This window comes from Styela clava, chromosome 1 (assembly GCF_964204865.1).
Source record: "Styela clava chromosome 1, kaStyClav1.hap1.2, whole genome shotgun sequence".
Classification (NCBI taxonomy): Eukaryota; Metazoa; Chordata; class Ascidiacea; order Stolidobranchia; family Styelidae; genus Styela; species Styela clava.
This window is the reverse complement of record NC_135250.1, coordinates 8,551,179-8,577,415: the sequence shown is the minus strand read 5'-3', so window position 1 is coordinate 8,577,415 and position 26,237 is coordinate 8,551,179. Positions and strand designations below refer to the sequence as shown.

General features: G+C 34.1%; 2 protein-coding genes across 2 annotated transcripts; one reads left to right on the top strand and one right to left on the bottom strand.

The window, feature by feature from the left end:
- Positions 1 to 1,762: 1,762 nt before the first annotated feature.
- LOC120342298 (anoctamin-7-like) lies at positions 1,763 to 13,561 on the bottom strand. Its single transcript, XM_078109506.1, has 21 exons — positions 13,330 to 13,561; positions 12,506 to 12,599; positions 11,870 to 12,042; positions 11,599 to 11,706; positions 11,179 to 11,315; positions 10,742 to 10,854; positions 10,421 to 10,509; positions 9,167 to 9,302; positions 8,035 to 8,125; positions 7,614 to 7,771; positions 7,027 to 7,244; positions 6,609 to 6,707; positions 6,133 to 6,235; positions 5,473 to 5,584; positions 5,045 to 5,197; positions 4,596 to 4,738; positions 3,721 to 3,926; positions 3,495 to 3,615; positions 2,868 to 2,974; positions 2,457 to 2,588; positions 1,763 to 2,377 (listed from the first exon to the last, which is right to left on the bottom strand). The coding sequence occupies exons 1-21, from the start codon at positions 13,447 to 13,449 to the stop codon at positions 2,279 to 2,281; spliced, it is 2,712 nt and encodes a 903-aa protein (XP_077965632.1). The 5' UTR covers positions 13,450 to 13,561; the 3' UTR covers positions 1,763 to 2,278.
- An 11,181-nt stretch (positions 13,562 to 24,742) lies between these two features.
- Positions 24,743 to 25,331, top strand: LOC144424031 (anoctamin-7-like). The gene is made up of 3 exons (XM_078113326.1): positions 24,743 to 24,883; positions 25,014 to 25,145; positions 25,225 to 25,331. Exons 1-3 carry the CDS (start codon positions 24,830 to 24,832, stop codon positions 25,321 to 25,323), a joined length of 285 nt encoding a protein of 94 aa, XP_077969452.1. The 5' UTR covers positions 24,743 to 24,829; the 3' UTR covers positions 25,324 to 25,331.
- Positions 25,332 to 26,237: the final 906 nt, after the last annotated feature.

Genomic DNA, 26,237 nt, shown 5'->3' with positions numbered 1-26,237 from the left:
ACATGATATTTTTGATCAATTAAATGGTTCTTTTCTCATATCTTTGTTTTTTGATAAGTATCATTTCTATTTTTGGTCAATTAAATTATTTCCAAATTGCTCTGAATTATCAGTTTGTTTGCAATGATTTTATCAATCATACTGTAACACCAAAGATTTAAATAAAAATGTTCACTATTCCTATGATGATCATTGCTTGCTTCTTTTTGTAAACACGATTCCCAAGATGTGAATTGTTGAAATTTTCCTATAGATTTGACCCTCTTGTGTGGGTCAGAAACGTTTTCGAAACCGTCATGCTAAAACTTCTTGATTAGTATACTTGTAAGTATTACCATTTTTAGAGTGCAAGTTTGTAAAAATCCCCAAAAATATATGAAGTTCATGCAATTTTGAAATATTTTCAGATTATGACAAACTTATGAGTCAAAATCATCTTTTCCTATCCAGTGTGTTACTTTTATTCAATACTGTGTATGTATCACTGAGTTGAATTTAGTTTTCAGTTAAATATAAAGTTCCATCACATTATTCTGGCCGCTTTAGATTGTTTTATTTAACGAATGCCACCCCGGACACCCCCCTCCCTCCCCTTTTTTTTTCAAAACACACACATGCTTAACATTGCTTTTATCTAAGAATCCCCCCCCCCCATTTTGTTCAGAAATTTATTGTCAAAATATTATCGTAATTGTTTTTGCCACTGGTCATCTCTCAGTGATAATCTTAATCACATCAGCGTATATGGTGGGGGCTGACTTCAATGGTCGTATCGCTCCCTCCTGTTCATACCAAAACAATTTTATTTTCTGTAGCTATTTTATTGATGACTGTATTTTTTGGTTGACAAAGTAATAAAAAATCTCTCTTTCGTTGTACTACCATTGGTAAGGACGTTTACAATTCAATTATGCAACGATAGCGTCTGAAAAGGGCAAATTTCCAATGTAACATTGTCAACAGCATTTAGCTATAGAACAGTTGTAATATCTCATTTAACGTCGTCTTTACTGTCGAAAATTCAGTTCGTTTTAGTCATTTAGGTCTGTTGTGGTGTGAAACACCCAGAACATGGGACCCCAAATGGCGAAATAGGGTATTTCGAATGTAACAGAAGCCAAAAAATAGCCCAAGCTATTTTAGAACGCCCTAGTTGTCAGTAAATTCCGGGGCAACCGTGGCTATATGTGTGTGTGTGTGTGTTGCCTTGCATTTTAGTGTTACGGAAAAATCGAAATAAACTTTACTTTACTAACCGTGTGTTGCGTCTATATTTTGTTTGTTACCGAGCGGCGTGGGTTGTTAATGTGAGTGCCTCGTATTGGGTTCGATACTGACTGGGACGCCTAATCGGATTTCTGCCCTTTTGGAATATAACTATCAGTAATCAGTAGTTTATTTCTCACCATACTTAAAATAGGCACAAACATACAAATTGCAATAAATTAAATTATAAATTGGCCATATTTCAGGGTGAAGGAGACGCGAGAAACCAATACTGGAATATAACTACTCATTTAAATCTTCCCCAAAAACTTTTTAAAACTACTAAAGACTTGTTTGCGTTACACTACTCGACCCGAATGATCGAAAATGGCGTCCATATGACGCCATAATGTGACAAGTTAGTTGCACGGGGTTGGGCGTAACCATATGGCGAACCACGTCCTCTCGTCCGGTTACCAATCCATGCCCGTCATGGGATTAGTTAGTTATTTGTTTCCGGAAGCATGAACTTGGAAATAGGCTGATACACACAGCGTGGGTTGTGAAATTTATTCTCAATAAAATAGTTCACACATAACTGTTCACTATTGTGACCATTGCTCTCGGTTTACTTGAATGAAAATCATGTTGTGAATATTGAATAGAAATCGTAAAAACGTGTGGTGATCAGTAGTAAACTGTGGCACTAATGCCGAATAGTAAATAATAAATACAAAATGTATGATCCAATTGTTTTATAATATATCATTTCCTAGGGTGTTAATTCGTTCAAAAACCATGATAATTATTAACATAGAAAAATGAAAAGTTTGACAAAATGCTTAACATCGTTTTTACTTACGGTACGGTACCGGTACTCATACTGTACATGGTGAAAGACACCACAATACTCGAACTTCACAGATAGCTCCAACCAAGTGTACCAATTACGGAACACAGAAATTATATTTCAACCAGGATAAATAAATCTTTGCTCTAAAAAACAATAAAAAATTTAAATTATGATCCGGTGTACCGGCGTCAAAATAATGCAACCTATTCTATCATTCTATCATGTAATCTCTGCAATAAAAGCACTTTCGTCCAAATCATATTCCTCGTTCTCATCAAGTACCACACTTGTTGGTCTGTTGTATAGTTTTAAGACTTCCTGAAATACAAAACAGTCATGGTTCAAACAAATTCTACATCCATTGTGTGATTATGAAAATGACTAAATATGCACTTACTAGGTTAGTATCTTGGTTATCAGCTAAAGCTTGTTTCGCCAGATAATGCTCTCTTTTTATTTTCAATTCAAGACTTTGTGGAACATCTGGTACAATCCAGTCAATCATTCTCCCGACAAAAAATACAACATGCTGCAAATTTATTTTAAATATAGGTTATGCAAGGATTTATTAAGTCGGGTACCATGCTAATTCAATAGCAGGTTTGGGGAAAATAATGATATAAGAGTGGTTCAGTATTACATGACCCTATTTTAGATTTGGGTGTATTCAATATGTGATCCAAAAAGCTCGAATAAATTGTGCGCAAAGTTCTAATATTTGATAAAAAACGGGTTCATCAATTTTGTAAACTTCTTCCTTCAAATATGGAGCCATATAATTATGAGAAATTTATCCTTTACAATTTACCTCGAAGCATATGACAAATGCAAGTTTAATTGCCAGTATCATCCAGAAATGCATTGTATAATTTCCATATCTATCACGAAACCCTTTATATCTGCAATCTCCTAAACCTGGACGTGATTAGATACAAAGTGTTATTGTTTTAGAATTACTGAGTAAAACAGTATATTAATCGGCGCTTCAGAAGTATGTGTACCAATATGGAGGTAACTCATCTTGTTCGCCTACTTCACATCAAGTTGTGTAAGTGACTGAAACCTATACCTACGGGTATATTCACTAACACAGACAGTCCTCCAAACTCATAATAAAACTAAAATAAAGAAAATCGGGATAAAATTATGCCCTAACCTGGTACACACAATACGGGAGTACCTATTAATCAGCATAGCATTTATTTCTCAAAAAAAAAACGCACGCAAATTTGCATGACATATTCATATCGAAAGAAAAAAATGAACTATTTGACCGAATGTCGTTCCATAGTGGAACGACCTCCCATACGACCCCTGATCTATATCCGAACAATACTGGTTAATATACAAGAAGCCATGTTTCAACATATGATTGTACCATCTTTTTACGTTTAAACAGGAGAAATATTGGAAATTTATATTCTAAAGTCCTTACCAGCATCATAAGGGGCATAAGCCAGTGTGAAATTAACATATCCTTTCAGTTCTCCATGGCCAATCCAATACATATAAAATACTTTTGGAATGAAATCTGATGTAAATGCAATCAAAAATGCCTGTAATAAGTTAAAAAAAAATATAATAAATTTAAAAGTAAACCACAATTTGTGGTTTTTGATTGTTTAGTACATTTAACAACTTCTGTAAAGAGCACCACTCACATTTGTAATAACAGCAATTTGTACTATTCCATCAAGAATGGAAAACCATACTCCAATGTTTTGTGCACGATCAGCAACTGGACGTCTTGTTTCACATACCAACTTACTTGCATCAAGTCGAATTTCTAACCAGTTATTTAGGAGTGCAAATACTGGTGCAATTGGGAAAGCGGCCACAAATATTGTAATGAAACCGAACTGAAGAACTGCAAATATACATTTTTTCAGTCAAAATATATGTTTATAATAAAGCACCAAATTCTATACAGGATAAAAAGACCATTAATATTTAAACGTCCAAGTAAAGTGCTGAATGTATGATAATTAAAACCTTTTCTTACTGATAAACATTTGCTCACAGAAACTTTCCCATATTTTGTTTTATAAGGGAAGCATTAAATGCGTTTCAAAATTTTTCCAAGGGCTACTCAGTTTAGTTCATCGCCAAAGCTAATTTTTTGTAATACCTTTTATTTTAAAGCTACTTCTACTAGATTGTTTTTTCTGCCAGTATGAACAGTGTTTTGAGTTATGTGTTGGACAAAATCCAAATCACAGCAATGCATTTATACGTAGCTCTCAGTGTACCAGTAGTTCCTTGCAGTTTTTCCTCAATAGGGCTTCAATGATACAACACTCGCAGTATGTAGTGTGTGTATAGTATGCATATACAGATACGGTAATATTATTAGTACTGGTGAGGTTTGGCTGACATTTTTGTAACAAAATTAGACTTATATCTTACAGACAAGCAATAGGTTTATATGAAGAAATATTTTGGGTATTGGGCAAATAAACATATTCCTGGACTGAAGCAATTGATTAAAAAAACAATAAAAAAGGTCATGCAGAGGAAATAATTATGAAAAATCTACCCATTTCCAAATATTCTTCAAATAATCCTTCATAGTTCACAAGATGTCCATATTCATGATCCCAAGGTTTTCTTAGAGATTTTTCTTTCTCTTTACCAAATGCCTGTTTCATTCTTCTTGTGTTCCACCATTGTTTTATTTTTCTACAAATACATTTATGGAGGTCATTAAGATTTTCATTGCATTTAGCAGAAATTTTTCGTTGACAAAAATTATAAAATTTATGATAAAATTTATATGAGAACGGAAAAAAAGAAAGAATTCTGGCATTCCTAAGTAATTTTTTTTTCAATTTTCGCAAAGAATGTTCATTTAGCTTACAAACATGCAGTGTAATGGCAAATGTGTTTCAGCATTAGGTGAAATTCATCATGCGCTGATCTCATCTCATAAGAAGGTATTTGGGAAGATTTTCAAAAAAAATTTTGAATATTTTCCTCTGCACTTACGGAAACGCTATTTCTTGTATATTATTGATGGCTTGTTTACCAATCATAATAACAAATAACTGTTCAGCAAGTTCGATTAAGCATCCTCCGCTTCCACAAGATTCATTTCGAACACCTAGTGTTTTGCTGTAATGTCCCGGAATTCCTACAAGACTGAAATAATATTATAAATTAAATTGTGAGTGAAATGGAGTCAAATGTACGAAGCGCAATGTAAAGTGCATAGAATTTTTCAGTGATTTTTAGTGTTACTCTGAAAGTTATTGATTTAGACACTGTATAACATAACATGAACATTTTACAATGTCAAATAAATATTTTCAAATTTATGGCTGACAACGACAAGACAAACCAGGCATATTTGGCATATTCGATTACTTTAAAGACAAATATTAATTCTCTGAATAATAGAAACAGACAAGACTTACTTCCCCTTGAAGAATGCAATATAGAAGATCGATGAATAATAATTGACAAATTGAAATATGAATACTTTGAAAGTGAAAGCATTCTCGTATTCTGTTTGTGTTCGATGCATTTCTATAACAAAAAATATAAAATATGAGCAAGTAAGAAGAAACAGAAGTATTAACAGGAATGAGCATATAGAATCAAAACATTAATGTAACTTAGGGTATAGTCTTGAAGCAGGATAGAATTTCATTATCTTCCAAAGGAACAGCAAAACCAATGACATGGCCTCACTCATGTTATGATGAACCATGAATCAGTTTGGGTATCTGTGTTCTTAACAAGTTCAATGTTTCAGATAATCATACATGAATCTTGAACCGAAGGGAAAAGGGAGAAATAAATGAAAATCCGGCAGCCATATATCACATGATCATAACCATTATAATTTGAACTGCATCACACACACATAGTGATCAGTGGCATAGTGCCTAACTTTTTGTGGGGGTCACTTCCAAATTCCTCAGCTGAACTCGAATAAAAAAGGGACCTCCTGAAGTATGCGCACCAAGATGGCGCACAACCTGAACTCAGGTCGTGTACCAAGTTAGGGTTCAGGTTGTGCGACATCTTGGTGTGCATACTTCAGGAGTACCTAAAAAAGTACCAACAATTACCCCATCTTGTAAGATATCTTGCAACTTCTGTGTAGACTTGAGCCATCAACATAATTAGTATGAGATTCAATACTGCACCAGATAAAGACTTTACAGAACCAGCCTGAAAAATAAAATGTCACAAACAATTTCATTAGAACTGAATGTCATTTTATGATAAAAAAAATATTGCAAATGACGTCAACAAGGCAAAACATCTAGTTATCATTCAATAATGAAAGGCTTCCAGCGAACACTTTGTTCCAAGGGGTTTCCTAGCCTTGGGTTACCAGATATTGTAATGATTATCATTATTTTAAGTGTAGTGAGATGCTTGTAAAATTGGATGAATAATATTTAAGGGTTTCAACAAAGTTTCAATGTTGCCATCTGCAGCATGTATTAAATACCACCGCACGAGATTTTTTCAATTTTAAACAGATATCAAACTGCATATAATATGCTCAGGAAACAGAGTAAATGAAAATAGAACTTACTCCAACATGTACGTAGTAGTTACTGCTATGCATCAAGATGATTCCAATTAAACATTTGTATAAAATCACTGATATCACAAAGATGATCACAACGCTCAGCTGAAAGATAAATAAACAAAGAACAACAAATTGAAAACTTTGAATCAAAGTGTTATATAATATTATTATTCCATTCATTAAAAAAGCTTTCTACAATATCTAACTGCAATATTTTTTATCGCGTATAGAATAAGTCAAATTCTATCAATCATGTGTTTTTATAGCAAACATTATTCTGGTACATACAGGCCTACTCCAAACCAATATAAATAAACTGATAAACTGATACCATGCTCACCATATTTACATAAAAAACACTTTTGTATAATTTTGGTATTTATACAATCTCTACGACCTACTATTAAGATTCCAAACTAACCATTATAATTAGGATTGTAAAACCAGTTAATGTTCTTCTGAGTCTTGAAGATGGAGGAAAATGTGGTTCAAGTACTCCAGTCACAGGATTCTTCTCAAGATGAGGAGCAAGAGCAGCATACTCTGGTCGAGGTCTTTCATCCTCATGATAATCCATAACTTCCCAATGATGAGCAAGACTTGCATTTTTTCGCTTCCAGTATTCAAGAAACAAGACAGCTGAAAAGCGAAATACTTGATCATGAAAAACGTACTTGATCATGAAATTGTAGTTTGCCATTATAGGAGGTCGGAGGAAATGACATAATTATAAGGAAATCACTTAAGAAAAAACCTGACTACCATTTTAACTTTGACCTCATCCTGAACGCTGTTGTCAGAGTTCTGGGTGAATATGGTGTGAAATAGTTTCATTTACTTTTGATGAGTATTCACTGAATTGCAGGATATTCATTGATTAACATTTTGACTTGACTTCTCAATTGTTCTGACAATTGATAACCATTATTTATGTGCATGCCATCGCTTTTGTTGTCCCAGTTGAAATCTGCTTTTGCTAACGTTACCAAAATTTTATAGATTACTTACCCCAAAAGGACATAACAATTGCAAATGCAACAGTTCCAGGATGATCGAATAAATAAGATAATTTAGTTTGTCCACAGGTTGAACTTAACTCCCAATTTTTACATGTATCACATGAAGGGCACATATTAAAGTTGTTTGTGGTATTGCAGATTTCTACCCTAGAAAGTTTTTAAAATATTAAAAAGCGATATGTCTTCAAAATAATTAAAATATATGTACAAGGCTGATGTCACAATTCAATTTAGCTGCATAACAAAAAATGGCGATGTCTCAAGTTTATTCTTTGATTGAAAAAAAAACTGTAAATTAGTAAGAATGAAGGAAATTATCAATGTCAACTATAAAAAAGACTAATAATTCAATACCATCCGTATGTTGAAATGAAACCTTGAAAATAAAAGAGCTAAGATATCTTACTTACACCATAATGTTAGTACTCATATTGCACATTCCTCCAATGAATACCAGCAATCCTAAAATTGCAACTGGAAGAAGCCATGATGTGTAGAAACCTTAAGCAATCAAATAAAATGAGTGCGATTCATGAAAAGAATCAAAAAGTACAATTTTGTTATGATTTTACAATAACATTTAGACGTTATAAATACTTTTTAATTTCAAGTATATTTATCAACACCACTCAGAAGAGTAGCAACTTCACTTTCACTACTAAATCACCAATTGCCACTTTTTGAAAAAATTGAATCATCAATTTGAAAAAAAAAAAACAGCGGTATGGCGCATCTTTCTAAGCGTTAGGAATACGCTCTCCACTGCTCCTCTGATTACCCTGTGTGGGTTCGCAGGTTTGATCCTGTTTGAATATTTATGTTCGAGAGGATTGTTGGACTCCTGGCCATCATAGAGTGGTCCACATAACGAATGGTCAGTTCGGCTCTCTCCACCATCAAGTTCATGCATATATTTATGAAACAACTGACTTGCTAGCTAATACTATACCGACATAGACTGGTAACCGCACGATAGGCCGATGGTTTGCCATATGATTAAGAAATCTTAACAGCATTTCCTGAATATGTAAATCCTATCCTAATGTAAGATTGCAAGAAGTTTAATGTTCCTGCTCATTTCAGATTGAGGGTCACATTTAATTTGTAATAGAAGTCTTGGCTCATTACACAAAACTAAATATCTACAGTGTTACAAAAGCAAAAGTGGAAAACAATAAGCCTCATGCCAAAACTAACTTCAATCGCAATTTCAACAAATATTATTTTACATTGTCTCATAGAACCAAAAAAGATGATTTATTATAATTCCACAATTTGGTGAAGGTATGGCCAATTAAATCAAATGATATATACCCATATATTGTAGACAAGATAGGATTTACATCCCATAGGTTTTATCCCGGGGAGAGAAAATCGTTAAGACGACTTATTTATATTGCGTACCACTGCTTCTTGCCTGGTTACCATTCCATGTTTTGTATAGGATTAGCCTGTTATTTGTTTTTGAATGACTTGAATGCATTCTGTTTATAAGAAATATGTAAGCAATATTGCAGACATTTAAGCTTGTCATATACATACCCAGCCATGCGAAGTAAATTCCAATTTTTTCACCAAAATAATCTCTGATATGATCCATAGGTTGATATTTATACCATCTACTCCATTTTGCCCAATATTCAAAGAGAACTTGCCGCTTACACATTTGAGATGGGTCCTTAAAATAATTAACTAATAATTAATTAACATAATTAATTAATAAAATAAGCATAATAAGCATTAATGATAAGCATGTTCTAAAATATGGAGATTTGGCTATTAATCATCATAGGAATTGTAGTTTCAGCAAGAATAAAACATCAGAAAAAAACGAGGAATATTATTTTATAAATCCGACTAGCTCATCAATATATGAATTCTTTATTTTGTTATATGTACCGTAATTATAATATGAATACACTATGACTACTTAACCATAGCATTGATATTATATAGGCCAGTAGACAATATAGCACAATGCGTCATTAATTGAATTCCTCTATTGAATGAATATGATGGTGGCAAAGAATAGAATGAACAGACTTATTTTAGTGTGCACGAATCCTGTCACAGTTTATACCATATGGTATCATTGCTTAAAATAATTTGCATAGTCTGTCGGCACAAGCTCAGCTCATCAATAATGCAAACTCAGGAAATTGGGGTTGACGCATGTTGTTGGCATATTGTTGCGTATCATACTTATAGACTTCATGTTCATTAGTTCATGGATGGACCATATATGAAAAGAATAGAAATGATTCAAATATTAGATAGCTCATATATGTGCTTTATATAAATGGTATAAATGTATGAAGTTGAACATTTAAAGAAGATTAAAGGAATCTCATATAGCACCAGTTTTTTAAATTCATTAGCTTATGTATATAAATATATATTATAATTCATTCAATTAGGAGTCTGAAATATACGTGTGATAAAAATATGCTTATGTGAAACATGTTAGTAATATATTCAATCTATCAAACCGAAACATAGGTCAAGATATATGAACCAGTCAATAGCACAATGATTAAATGTAATTATGTTTTTTCGTCTTCTGATACTTGCCCATAGTGTCATAGGAGTTGATGTGTTAGTTTTTCTATGTTGACATTGTCAGTTAAATATTTAGAGCCTCAGTCACCCATCACCCTAACCCAAAAGGAGTATATAATTGGGTATTTTGAGTCAATATGAGTAGATTCTGGTTTTCCAGAACCTAGCAGCTGCTCAAATATAAGTGACTGCGTTGCTAAGCGCAAATATGTAAGACAACTCATTGAAAATTCAAACCTTTTCTTGGTTACGAGGGAGACGAAATGGTCCATCATGTAAAGGAAATGCAGCATCAAATACTTCTTCTGCCAACAATCTTTCAATTCCTTTTAAGCCACAAAAAATTAATCTTCAAATTGTAGTTATCAATTACTTGCTTACATGATAGTGGCGCAGTCTATATTTCGTAAAGTCAAATTCCTAAAATGCTAACTATATTGGCAAGAATTGTGGTTTACCATATTTCTTTCTAGTTTAAGTGCACTCACAGTTAAAACCTGCACATGAATGATTCATTACTTTCCCCTATGTAAGTGAATTCAATATGTGATTGCTTACCAACTTCAGCTTTCTTTTTCTTTCCATAAGCAGTTACTTCGAGGATTTCCCAAGCTATGCGTTGTCTATCTGTTTCTTTGAAATAATTTTTAGGGTCATCACTTCCAAGAAAACTGTAAACAAATAATAAAAATTCATGGACAATTGAGTCTTTATTAACAGAATGGTATTTTTTGGCCTTTTTAGCTCATTTGACTTGTTTACTTACTGGTATGTTGTTTTGCTAGAGTTAAAGTTTATACATTACTATATATGTTTAATTAAATGTTATATTTCCCTTTCGAAATATCCATTGTAACCGAATTAGAAGCTGAGGTAGTCATATGATTTATCTATCTTATCGGCTTTTCCTCCCCCAGAATAAAGAACAAAAAACCCAATGTCAAAACCGCTATCAACTCAAGAACTGAAATTTCAACATTTTTACAGATACCCACTTGTGCAGTTTCGATTGTCGAAATGTGCAGGTGAAATACAATGCTGGGCGATTCGGGACATCAATTTCCATAATATTTCTTGCTTTGCAATGATTTAACAAGCTTGCAGACCACTGTTTACTTTTGTATTCACGAAGCTACAAAAATATTAGAGATAACGATCATTGATAGATTATGCAATTCCCACTAAAATTGGCTTCTTGTCCAGTACCAACTTCAATGAACATGTCCAATAAACATCATCCATATTACAAACATTCTGGCATGTATTTCACTGTTAATAAAATTCCTATGAACAATTTTGGATTGTAAAAGTACTTTAAGGGGGTGCTCTACACTTTTGGACTATCACACAGAGTAATAGTGTATCTAGATACAAAAGGCAACTTCTCTTATATATCATTAGTTCTAAAAAAATACCTGTAGAGGAGCTCTCAGATTGAGATCTTCAGCGTAGTGTATCAGTAGTGCCCATGGAATATGTAGTAAATAGTATTGCACTGTTTTATCTACACTAACTTTTTCATCCTGTACAAAAATAGACATAGTACTTTTGAAATCTCTATTAAAAAGAGCTCTTTTGACAGAGTAATATTTAAATTGATTGAAAATTTGAATTTAGATAATATAGCTTTTTTACCACTTGTTCAACCAACTCAAAACTTGGAATCAAACACACAACTCATCTGACCTTTTTGATTTCAACTCCTTTTCTTTCAAGATTTTTCAAGAACTTCGATCTCCATCTTTTTTGTTTGTCTTTCAAATCACGCTTTCTGCGTTTTGCTTCTCTTTCTTCTTCGCTCATTTTTCGGAGCACTTTTGATGTTCTTTTGTGTTCATCTTCATGTACAAGTACAAAATCTATATAATACAACAGAGAAGAATAGTCGGTTATTCAGAATCAAAGGCATATTCAAATTCATAGGAAAATGCCATTTTTTGCAGTAGTTATAGCTTTAAATTAATCCAAGTTACTATATAATTGGGGAAATGTAAAAATAATTTTGACATCAAAAACTTTGATATTCTAGAGCCTTTTTTAATTTTATGTTTAGAATGCTTAACCCAATGCATCTTTGCTTTCAGTAGAACATTTTGACGTTGATTACCAGCATTGAGGTTCTTAATTTCTGTCTCCAGCTCAAGTGAATTTGAAAATATAACTATGACTCTTGCTCTGACTCCAATACCAATGAAAACATGCTAAACTCGACCTCTAAAGTCCTTCTTCAAGAGTAAATTGATTTTGAAGTTAAAGTTGCAACGTAACAACTGTATTTGGGTGCAGAAATATTCAATCGATCACTGCATAACAAATACAAACCAATGCATTTCTCTTCTCCATCGTCATCGACAAACTTTCTAGAAATTGACGGTGAGTTCAAACGATCACTGCCAGCATCACTTTCCAAATCACCCTGTTAGAGTTTTGAATATTATTGTGTTAAAATAATAATTCAGTGCCCTGGAACTGTGGAAGGATTAGTTGTCTTTCCCACTGTCCTTATATTGATTACTTGCAGAAGTTAGATTGCTTTTTGTTTGAGATAATGATATACAAGAAGATTACAGATTAAGATTTTTTCACCAACCTCATTCTAGTTTATGTATTTCAATTGGTCTCTTGAATGAGCTAACTAATTTTGAGCCAAACTGATTTGGTCATGAAAACAATCATAACAGAGTAACAATCATAACTTCTCAACACTGGACATAATGTCTTATAACCTATATAAGAGCTTGTTAGTTGTACATATTATTCCAATCTAACAGAGTAGCTGTCTATGGCTAGTGAAACCTTACAGAGCCTTGTTTTGAGAGAAAAAGAGAATATACCACAATGAGTATTTAGCGTTCTATTTCATACTTATACTAATGGAACAAAAGCACATGATACTTGTTTGTATATTAATGTTAGATATTTGTGAACTATAATTACCAACTTATGTCCATCTAATCAAGTTATAATAAGAAACTCCAAAATTAGGTCATCAACTTAATTCAAGGCGGAATTTCCGTTAATACAATTTAAATATAAAGTTCATCACATTTCACAATGTGTTTCATACGTTTTACAAAAATGATGACTTGGACCCATATCACGGGAGCCTAACATATGGGAATTGTATTTAGCCAGATCATACAAACCTCTGGTACTTTGTCTTTGACCTTCAGTAATGCTTCCGTGTCCCACATGCTTCCATATTCGTCGGATTCGGTCATGATTACCTTGCAATATAGACAAGAACTACAGAAAATTGCTCTCATTCACATTCAATGCCTTGAAGTATCTCATCCCGGAGCAGATGAGAGCGCCGACTGAACGTAAGTTGACTAATTTTGCAACGCGTGTGCTAGTTAAAAACTAAAAAAAATTATTGGGCTTTAGCTGTAAAGTAATCCAAGAAAACATGCAAAAAATTTATGATATTATTATTATTATTTTCAATACTTCTAAATTTTACACTATGCACAAAGAACCATTAACGCGCAATCAATATGTAATCTATACGTTAGGTACTTGAGCTACCATAGAATTACAGTTGAAATTATTATTTTTTTCATTAGCGTATTAGACGTTCGCTTGTGGCGGATGCAGTCGCTTTCGTGTCGGTGTAATTATTACTATGAGTCTCTGACACAGGAAGCAAACAAGCTGTTCGCTTCCCCTCCACCGCCCACCTTGGTTCATCTGTGCATTATTAATTTTTGTTCAAATCAATTTGATTCCTAAAATGAAATTAGGTTGCATATTGGTCAAAATACTGCCAGTCGTAGACTGCGTCAAAATCATTGTGGTACGTCGTTTTACTTGAGTCTCAAGTAGCGATTACAAATTCCATATAGAAGTCAGGGCAGCCTTAGGCCACTGCAACCTATGCAGTCGCAATGGGGTCCCCACTTCCATAGGCCCCGCTCTGATTCTAGGTGTAAATTATTTAATTAAACCGTTATGACTTATGATCATTTATAAGTAAGTGCGTTTGTGATGGATTTGCAAGGCTGGAAAAGTAAAGATTGTCTAAGCATGATTTTGTGGAAGATGAAATTGTTTCTCGAAGGCTGTTTGGTACTTATCAAATTAGCGTTTTGTTAAAGTTTATTGTTGGCACTCATTGCAATTGGGCAGTTGTAGTCGTTGTTGGGCTCTAGTAATCTGAGATGCCGATGCCCAAATCGTCGGCCCTATTTCAACTCCCAGGCGCATTGCAACATTCTTACATTTCTTGATAAATATCGCAGGCAATTCGAATACGGGATCATGAACGTTTCAATTTCATAACGACAAAACAGAAAACAACCGTAATTCAAAGAATAGGCACGTTTCATTGCCTACAGTATACAACTGTACATAGCGAATAATTTGCAGCTGTTTGATAGCTGAACATTTCCGTCAGGACTAAGTTGGCGTACTTTGGACCACTATGATGTATCCTTAATTTGGTGGAAATATAAATACGTCCTTAACTAGCACATGCGTTGCAAAATTCGTCAATTTACGTTCAGTCGGCGCTCACATCTGCTTCGGGATGAGTTACCTCAAGGCATTGACTGCCTATTGAATGTGAATGAGAGCAATTTTCTGTAGTTCTTGTCTATATTGCACGGTAATTATGACCGAATCCGACGAATATGGAAGCATGTGGGACCAGTGGCGCAACCAGGCCGTTTTCAACGGGGGGGGGGGGGGGGGGGGGCGGGGGGGTCCGACCGGAATTTACACATTGCAACCACGACGTAAGTCGCAACGCCACTAGGTGTCGCCCCGCTGAAACACGATAAATTGCTCGTGGTTAAAAGGGAAACGCCATCGATTAAATCCCAGCCTTTCGCTTACCTTGCCCTCGTTCATTAACGGCGCTTCGCTATGTCTTGCACCTCGTGGGTAGCAAAACGCCTTCCATTACATTCCAGCGAATTGCTAACGAAAAGCTGTTTATTATTTTCAACGTTTCCCTCGCTTTGCGCCTCGTGGAAAGTGAAACACGGCTTGAATAAATTCCAGTGTTTCCCTCGTTCCGCGCCTTGCTCGTTGGGTGAATTCGTCAAGACTAAAAACAAAATGCACTTTTTGCGAATGGACCTTTTCCCGACCCTAACCCCAGAAGAATTTTAAACTAAACTGAAGCTCACCGGAAGACATAATGACAATTAAAATAATTGATTTACAACTAATTTTTGGAAACACAACTAAAAACTGACAAATTTAATGCAGGGATGTCCAAATCGAATTTAAATTCAAATATCGCGAACTTCAAATACTGTTTTTTCGTGTTTATAATAATCCCGAATATGGCGCACATATCCTAGCGTCGTCGTCCTTGTGTGGTTTGGCAATATATTACAGCTGACATGAAAGAATTTCGATAAACGCCGACTTGAAGAACTTATAAGACTTCGAGCACGTTTTTGATTGAAAATATTTTCTTATCGTGTATTTTAACTTAGTCGAGATGGTTTAGGCGTCCTCGGCAAATTGTGTCTTAATTAGTTGTTTTCATCCTCAGTTTCGATAGTGACCGAACATAACAGGAAATTTTTTCATTTCTTGTAATTTAGCGCGTATAAAATAGCTCTTAAATAGTATTTAATATCTATCGCGGATTTCGTCGACATCCGGCGTTGATGACAACATCGTTCAGTTTAAGTTAGCGGTATTCATTTACAAACAAAAATACATAACAGCCGACATGAAATATTCAAATCAGCCCAGAGTTCAAGAATAAACACGTTTTATGGTATTAATATGCACATAGAAAGAAGAAAGGACAGAGAAATAACGACTAAGAACGGTATGGTATGTTTGTGTACTTTTGTTTACCATCGTCATCATAATCAAATTAGTTAAACCCGATTCCCAAATTTCCATCCGCCAATAATGGAGAATAAAGATGGAAAAACGTGTTTTACTTTTTGAGTCGGCGTTGATTTAAATTTTTCATGTTATGTGTTATAATTTTTTGATTATAAACCAATACCTCCAACTTAAAATGAACGATATTGTTATCAACGACGTCGGGATAACGATAAAATCTCTGATAGAAACCGAATAATATTTAGAAGCTATTTCATAGATTGCAAGAAATTAAAAATTTTCCCGTTAAGTTCGATAACTATCGAAACTGAGGATGGAAACAATTAATTAGGGCATGATTTGCTTTTAAATTTATTGCCGAGGTGCACAACATATCTTGACTAAATTGAAATATACGATAACAAATGTAAAAAATTTTCAACCAAAAACGTCCTCGACGTCTTATAAGCACTTCAAGTCGGAGTTTATTGAAAACCTTTCACGACGACTGTTAGTTATTGCCGTGCCACACATGGCTGCTTTCGATTGCGATAGAAAATGAAATAATTGTGAAATGTTTTTAAACCAGAACGTGGACGGGGGCGGTAGGATGTGTACGGCGTTTTCGGTTTTCGGCCTTTCATATGTAGAAAATCTTAGGGTAATCGAAGCAATATTTTTCCGAAAATAATTTTCGTATCCAGATTTTCAGAGTTTCTACTGCATTATTATAACATGAAGACGGGCGGCGTTACATTGCGTCAAGATGATGAAGCACGAGGGTATTCGTCACAAGAGAGAGAGAGATAGCATTATGCTATTGTCGCTTTCAATTCGCATCGACAGCGCGCGATTTCTCCTTTTTTGAGGTAACATATCTCATTTTCGAATACAAACATATACGCGGGGATAGCGATTATTACGTAACTAACAGCAAAAAGGTATGATTGAAGTCGGGCGGTGTTAAATTACGTCGAGGTGTTAAAGCACTGGAAAAAAGTAGTTTTCACCCGATTGTTATGACCGTAGAACGACCTTGTTTGAACGTAAAACAATAATAAAAAAAAAACGAATTTCAAACGGGGGGACACGACCCCCGTAACCCTCCCGCTGGTTGCGCCACTTTGTGGGACACGGAAGCATTACTGAAAGTCCCAGAGGTTTGTATGATCTGGCTAAATACAATTCCCATATGTTAGGCGTCGGTGATATGGGTCCAAGTCCTCATTTTTGTAAAACGTATGAAACACATTGTGAAATGTGATGAACTTTATATTTAAATTGTATTAACGGAAATTCCGCCTGCTCCGTAACTTCAATTGAAAATTTTAGGATTTTATTGGGAGACAGTCTTGAAAACTGAGCTTGTTTGCATCTCTGGTACAACATTATTCATCCTTGAATTAAGTTGATGACCTAATTTTGGAGTTTCTTATTATAACTTGATTAGATGGACATAAGTTGGTAATTATTGTTCACAAATACCTAACATTAATATACAAACAAGTATCATGTGCTTTTGTTCCATTATTATAAGTATGTACTAAAGTACTAAATACTCATTGTTGTATATTCTCATTTTCTCTCAAAACAAGGCTCTGTAAAGTTGCCACTAGCCATGGACAGCTACCCTGTTGAATTGGAATAATATGTACAACTAATGAGCTCCGATAGAGGTTATAAGATGTTATGTACTTTGTTGATAAATTATGATTATTTATCTGTTATTTATGATTGTTTCCATGATCAAATCATTTTGGCTCAAAATTTGGTAGCTCATTCAAGAGACCAATTGAAATACATGAACTAGAATTTGGTGAAAAAGTCTTAATCTGTAATCTTTTCTTGTATATCAATATCTCAAATCTAACTTCTGCAAGTAATCAATATAAGGACAGTGGAAAAGACAACTAATCCTTCCACAGTTCCAGGGCACTGAATTATTATTTTAACACAATAACATTCAAAACTCTAACAGGGTGATTTGGAAAGTGATGCTGGCAGTGATCGTTTGAACTCACCGTCAATTTCTAGAAAGTTTGTTGACGACGATGGAGAAAAAAAATGCATTGGTTTTTATTTGTTATGCAGCGATTGATTGAACATTTCTGCACCCATATACAGTTGTTACATTGCAATTTGCGAACCCATCAATTTACCCTTGACGCGAGGTTGTGGAGCTTGAGGCTGAAATGGCGTAGAGTTCCAAGTCGGTAAATATGATTCTGCTCATGCTTGTGTCTCAAGGGAGGAAAGGAAATGTATCACGATTTTTCAAAAACACACAAAACAATTTCTGGAGCTATAAAATATCTAAATAACAGTATTCTGATCAGTTTCATATTTTTACATTTCACCAATTATGTAGTAACTTGGATTAATTTAAAGCTATAACTACTGCAATAAATGGCATTTTCTTATGAATTTGAGTATGTATTTGATTTTCGAATAATCGACTATTCTTCTCTCCTTAAAAGTATAGTTTATATTTTTCTTGTACATGAAGATGAACACAAAAGAACATCAAAAGTGCTTCGAAAAAATGAGTGTAGAAGAAAGAGAAGCAAAACGCAGAAAGCGTAGTTTGAAAGACAAACAAAAAGATGGAGATCAAAGTTCTTGAAAAATCTTGAAAGAAAGAAAATTAAAAAGATCAGAGGGGTTGTGTGTTTTATTCCCAGTCTTGAGTTGGTTGAACGAGTGATAAAAAAAAATATGTCATCTAAATTCAATTTTTTTATGAATTTAAATATGACCCCAAAAAATGAGTATCAATTAACTGATCACAAAAAATTGAAAGATTTGTAGTTTCATATTATGTTCATTTAGTCAAGTATCGGGCTTTCAAATAAACTTTCTTTAATAAAGATTTAAAAATTGTTATGTCTATTTTTTTACAGGTTGAAAAAGTTAGTGTAGATAAAACAGTCCAATACTATTTACTACATATTCCATGGGCACTACTGATACACTACGCTGAAGATCTCAATCTGAGAGCTCCTCTACAGGTATTTTTTATAGAACTAATGATATATAAGAGAAGTTGCCTTTTGTAGCTAGATACACTATTAGTCTGTGTGATAGTCCAAAAGTGTAGAGCACCACCTTAAAGTACTTTTACAGTCCAAAATTGTTCATAGGAATTTTATTAACGGTGAAATACATGTCAGAATGTTTGTAATATGGATTATGTTTATTGGACATGTTCATTGAAGTTGGCACTGGACAAGAAGCCGATTTTAGTGGGAATTGCATAATCTATCAATTAAGGCCTATCAACCCTTATCTGAAAAAATGTTGAAATTTCAATTCGAGTTGATAGCCGTTTTGACATTGAGTTTTTTGTTCTTTATTCTGGAGGAAGAGAAGCCGATAAGATAGATAAATCATATGACTACCGCAACTTCTAATTCGGTTACAATGGATATTTCGAAAGGAGAATATAAAATTTAATTAAACATATATAGTAATGTATAAACGTTAACTCTAGCAAAACAACATAAGTCAACAAGTCAAACGGGCTAAGAAGGCCGAAAAATAACGAATAAATTTAGTATTGGCATGAGGCTTATTGTTTTCCACTTTTGCTTTTGTAACACTGTAAATATTTAATTTTGTGTAATGAGCCAAGACTTCTATTACAAATCAAATGTGGTGACTGTCAATCTGAAATGAGCAGGAACATTACTTTTTGCAATCTTACATTAGGATTTGATTTATATATTCAGATAAAGCCGATAAGATGTCTTAACCATATGGCAAACCATCGGCCTCTCGTGCGGTTACCAGTCTATGTCGGGCATAGTATTAGCTAGCCAGTCAGTTGTTTCATAAATACATGCATGAACTTGATGGGGGAAAGAGCCGAACTGACCATTCGTTATGTGGGCCACCCTATGATGGCCAGGAGTCCAACAATCCTTTCGAACATAATCATTCCCACAGGATAAAACCTGCGAACCCACACAGGTTAATCAGAGGAGCGGTGGCGAGCATATTCCTAACGCTTAGAAAGATGCGCCACACTGCTGTATATTTTTTTCAAATTGATAAGGTACCAATTGGTAATTTTGTAATGAAAGTGAAGTTGCTACTTTCTGAGTGGTGTTGATAAATATACTTGAAATAAAAAAGTATTTATAATGTCTAAATCAGCGGTTCCCAAACTCTGGGTCGCGACCCACTGGTGGGTCGCAAAAGGAATCTTAATGGGTCGTGGAAAGATGTAGAAAGCTTTGGTTGATTATACTGGTTATTAGGATCGGTGGCGACTCGCATACGTAAATCTTCAAAAAAAAAAAAAAAAATTAAAATTGAATTTAAATTCTAATCTGTGAAAGTTTTCTTTTTATGATCTTTTCAAAGGAACAAAAATTTGCTACACAAAGAATATCTATGTGGCTTTTTTACGCATAGCAGTTTTGTACACTGTAAAGCAGTGGTCACCAAAGTGTGGGTCGCGACCCCAGGTGGGGTCGCCTTAAATATTTATGGGGTCGCAGAGTGTCCGGCGATGTTTTCTTCTGTTATTATTTTAATGTGTGTGTGATGTCTTGGATATTACCAAATTGCCAGTAGACAAAAATATTACAGTTTATTATAAGTAAAACGTCAGCATAACACAGTTTTAACGTTATACACACGAATAATAAGTAGGCTTACCATACGTCAGCCAAAAGTCCCGCTCTGGCGTTCAGACATCCAGAATAATACATGAACGGTGACCGTACATTTGCACCCACGTACATTTGAACCCATACATTTGGTATGGGCACCGGTATATCCGCGGATTCAATCTATATGCGGGTATTAAAATCCATGGGTTAGGGGTAGTATGAGTTCAAATATCCGTGAAAAAAATTTCCATAGTTGCAATAGTATGCAGATGCGGGTGCAAATGTACGTGGGTGCAAATGTAATGGAACCTACACAAACATGTTCTCGGGACTGTTGTTGCTGTGTAGCGCAACGCTAGCCTACTTACTGAAGGTGAATGTGTTATTTTGTTTGTTTCGTTGTTTCCCCTAACATTGTTAGCGAACGTATCACATGTAAAATCAATTCTAATTGGTCCTGTTTGGACGTTCACGTAAGTGTAACATTGAACAACGTCTTTTTGAAGGTGCTATCTACAGATAAGCATGCTTGGGCGAATAAGTAAATTCTCAATTCTTGAAAACGGCAAACTATTTCATTATACTTTATTCCTTTTATTGTACAAAAAAAAACTAAATTCGGATCATTTGTATCGTTAGCGTCTATTCCTTTCTATTTTTCGACTGAACGCAAGATTTAGACAGAGAATATGTGCATGAACTCTCGATGACAATATGGTAAATGAAGCAACCGAGATGGCATTGGATGTAGGCCTATGTAGTAAAATCGGAAACTGTAAAATTACAGGGGGCTTCTCACTTCGAAGTCAAAAAAATATAACCCTATAATAAGCATGCAGACAAGGAGCAATTACGAGAACACAACAGCGTGTAGTCTACACTTCACTAGGCCGACTAGCGATATTCTGAATTAGAGTGATATCTCTGTAATAAGGCTATTGTGTAACGACAATAATATAAATTTTAAAGTAAAAAGTTGTTGTGTTTTCACTGTAATGGACTATGACCGTTGCTTTTGCTTTATTGTTTGCTTTAAGTTTCAAAAATGGCTGATGAAACATAAAAGAATAGGTCATGTAATCAATCTTTTTTTTAATGCATAGTTGAACCGAAATAAGGGGCCAACCGAAATGCGCTGTTTGTCAAAAAGTTCTATCGATAAGAAGCTTATGCTACATTATGCCACAACCTCAAAAGCTCTGCGAAGAAAAGCAATCGGTTAAATGTGTGATCAGTTTTTATTGGTTTTATTTTTTTCATTTCAATAAATATACTTTGGGGGCGCAAATGCTCATCATACGTCATAATTTTTTGAAATGGGGTCGCGTCTTGAAAAGTTTGAAGACCACTGCTGTAAAGCACTTCTTACCGCGTTTCCACAAAATTTAGACAGGATTTGGATTCATTTTCTTTTAAAGAATAACACTATTTTTTTTGGAAGAGGTTTTTTGTGTTCATTTATCAAAAATAAAATTACATTGTAGAAAATCACAAGATTTTTTACTAAACATTATATAAAAACCGACATTCATTGTTTTTATTTGTATTTTTTATACAAAAATCAAGTGACAAATATCATAATTGTGATATCACACAATCTTGAATAGTGGTGTGATCTTCATCTTACCTCAGGCCAATGAACCTTTCCTCTCCCACACATTTTAAATTTATTTTAAGGGTAGGGTTTAAATAAAATCATTTTGAAAATTCAAATTGATATCTTATTCTCAGGCCAGGTCTTATTTGCGAGGAAACACGGTAGTTTTGCGATGATTAGCCATTGCTGTGTTCTGTCTTATGTCATAAAAAAAAAAAATTAAAGTTGAGTGGGTCGCCGTAAACTGTGGTAATAAATAGTGGGTACCAACTCTAAAAAGTTTGGGAGCCACTGTTCTAAATGTTATTGTAATTTGTGACATCATAACAAAATTGTACTTTTTGATTCTTTCCATGAATCGCACTCAATTTATTTGATTGCCTAAGGCAGAGGTTCTCAACCTGGGGTACTTGGATGACAGTCGAGTTTTCGTGTGTTGCTTTTTTTAATATCCTTTAACAAAGAAAGTACCGGTAACTACAAGAGGAAAATATGTTCTAATTGAAACTCAGCGTACATTATCCCTGATCTTGCATTGTTGTGATTGTGACGCAACAATGTGAAATGCATGGCTTGGCAGTCGTTGCAGCAAATTGTTAGTCAATATATCACAATTCAGTTTGGTGTCTGATTACTGGGGTTTCGCGTTGATTGTTTCGTGACTCGGGGGTACTTTACAGAGATTTCAATAAGCATAATAATATCATTCAGTATTTTCTGTTCTCACATTTTAGCAAATTCTTTAGTTTTTTCAACGAAAAATTTCTGCTACATGTAATGAAAATCTTAATGACCTCCATAAATGTATTTGTAGAATAATAAAACAATGGTGGAACACAAGAATAATGAAACAGGCATTTGGTAAAGAGAAAGAAAAATCTGCAAGAAAACCTTGGGATCATGAATATGGACATCTTGTGAACTCTATGAAGGATTATTTGAAGAATATTTAGAAATTGATAGATTTTTTATAATTATTTCCTCCGTATGACCTTTTTTATTGTTTTTTTAATCAATTGCTTCAGTCCAGGAATATGATTATTTGCCCAATACCACCTATATTTCTTCATATAAACCTATTGCTTGTCTGTAAGATATAAGTCTAAAGTTTGTTACAAAAATGTCAGCCAAACTTCCCAGTACTAATAATATTACCGTTTCTGTATATGCATGCTATACTCACACTACATACTGTAAGTGTCGTATCATTGAAGAGGTAGCCTTATTGAGGATAAACTGCAAGGAACTACTGGTACACTAGGAGCTACATATAAATTCATTGGTGTGATTTGGATTTTGTCCAACATAGAACTTATAACACTGTCCATACTGGCAGAAAAAACAATCTAGTATAAGTAGCTTAAAAAAAGGTATTACAAAAAATTAGCTTTTGCGATGAACTAAACTGAGTAGCCATTGGAAAAATTTTGAAACGCATTTAATGCCTTCCTTATAAAACAAAATATGGGAAAGTAAGTTTCTGTGAGCAAATGTTTTATCAGTGAGAATCGGTTTTAATTATCATACATTCAGCACTTCACTTGGATGTTTAAATATTATTGGTCTTTTTATTCTGTATAGAATTTTGGGCTTTATTATAAACATATACTTTGACCGAAAAAATGTATATTGCAGTTCTTCAGTTTGGTTTCATTACAATATTTGGGGGCTGCTTTCCCAATTACACCAGTATTTGCACTTCTAAATAACTGGTTAGAAATTCGACTTGATGCAAGCAAGTTGGTGTGTGAAACAAGACGTCCAGTTGCTGATCGTGCACAAAACTTTCATTCTTGATGGAATAGTACAAATTACTGTTATTACAAATGTAAGTGGTGCTATTTACAGAAGTTGTATTTCAAAACAATCTAAAGTAAATGTACTAAACAATTAAAAACCACAAATTGTGGTTGAATTTTAAATTTATTATATTTTCTTTATCTTATTACAGGCATTTTTGATTGCATTTACATCAGATTTCATTCCAGAAGTATTTTATATGTATTGGAATGGCCATGGAGAACTGAAAGGATATGTTAATTTCACACTGGCTTATGCCCCTTATGATGCTGGTAATGATTTTAAAACATAATTTTCCAATATTTCGTCTGTTTAAATGTAAAAATTTGAAATGGAGTACCATGACCTCTTGTATGATATCCAGTATTGTTTGGACATCAAAGGGGCCGTATGTGTGGAGTCAGTCTACTCTGGTACGACATTGGTCAAATAGTCAAATATTTTTTTTTATATGACTATTTCGCGCAAATTTGCAAGATCTTTGAGAAATAAATGCTATGCTTATTAATAGGTACTCCCGTAGTGTGAGGTTAGTGTTAGGGCACAATTATATTCTGATTTTCTATATTTTAGTTCTAATATGAGTTCGGGACTGTCTGTGTTAGCCAAGTGAATATACCCCTGCCCATAGGTTTCAGTCACTCACACAACTTGATGTAAAGTAGGCGAACAAAATGAGTTATCTCAAAATTGGCACACACACTTCCGGAGCGCCGATTAATATACTATGTTTTGCTCAGTAATTCTAAAATAATAACACTGATTTTTTGTATCTAATCACGTCCAAGTTTAGGAGATTGCAGATATAAAGGGTTTCGTGATAGATATGGAAATTATACAATGCATTTCTGGATGATACTGGCAATTAAACTTGCATTTGTAATATGCTTCGAGGTAAATTGTAAAGGATAAATTTCTCAAAATTATATTATATTTGAAGGAAGAAGTTTACAAAATTGATGAATCATCATAGTACCAGACTTAATAAATCCTTGCATAACCTATATTTAAAATAAATTTGCAGCATGTTGTATTTTTTGTCGGGAGAATGATTGACTGGATTGTACCAGATGTTCCACAAAGTCTTGAATTGAAAATAAAAAGAGAGCATTATCTGGCGAAACAAGCTTTAGCTGATAACCAAGATACAAACCTGGTAAGTGCACATTTAATCATTTTCATACTCACACAATAGATGTAGAATTTGTTTGAACCAGGACTGTTTTGTATTTCAGGAAGTCCTAAAACTATACAACAGACCAACAAGTGTGGTACTTGATGAGAACGAGGAATATGATTTGGACGGAAGTGCTTTTATTGCAGAGATTACATGATAGAATGAATGGTTGCATTATTTTGAGACCGGTACAACGGATCATAATTTAAATTTTCTATTGTTTTTTAGAGCAAAAATTTATTTATCCTGGTTGAAATATAATTTCTGTGTTGCGTAATTGGTACCATTGGTTGGAGCTGTCTGTGAAGTTCGAATATTGAGGTGTCTTTCATTATGTCGAGTGTGAGTACGGGTACCGTAAGTCAAAACGATGTGACGCTTTTGTCAAACTTTTCATTTTTCTATGTTTAATAATTATTATGGTTTTTGAACGAATTACCCGCTAGGAAATGATATATTATAAAACAATTAGATCATACATTTTTTATTTTTTATTTACTATGCGGCATTAGTACCACAGTTTACTACTCACCACACGTTTTTACGATTTCTATTCAATATTTACAACCTGATTTTCATTCAAGTAAACCGAGCGCAAGAGTCACAATAGTGAACTATTTTATTTAAAATAAATTTCACAACCCACGCTGTGTGTGTCAGCCATAACCGGCATGAAATGGTAACCGGACGAGAGGCCGTGGTTCGCCATATGGTTAAGTTGTCTTATCGGTTTTCCTCTCCCTCATGATAAATGTGTAACATCTCATCCTCAAATTGAATCCTGAAGAATTAATCATTTATTTATTTGCCAACACAAGGTGCAAGCGTCGCGGAGAAAGCATAAATTCTGAAATTTATAGTACTATTAATAAATTCAATATAATTAATACGGATTCACCAGGTCAACTTGAAATGCAGATACAGAATGAAGGTATGGCCCGTTACGGCACTTCTAGGTGCTGCCGCAGTACTCTACATATATATATATATATTATACCAGTATAAGCAACAATTGATCTAAATATAGAAAATAATTTGAAAAAATTATATTTCCAACCAACTTTACACACT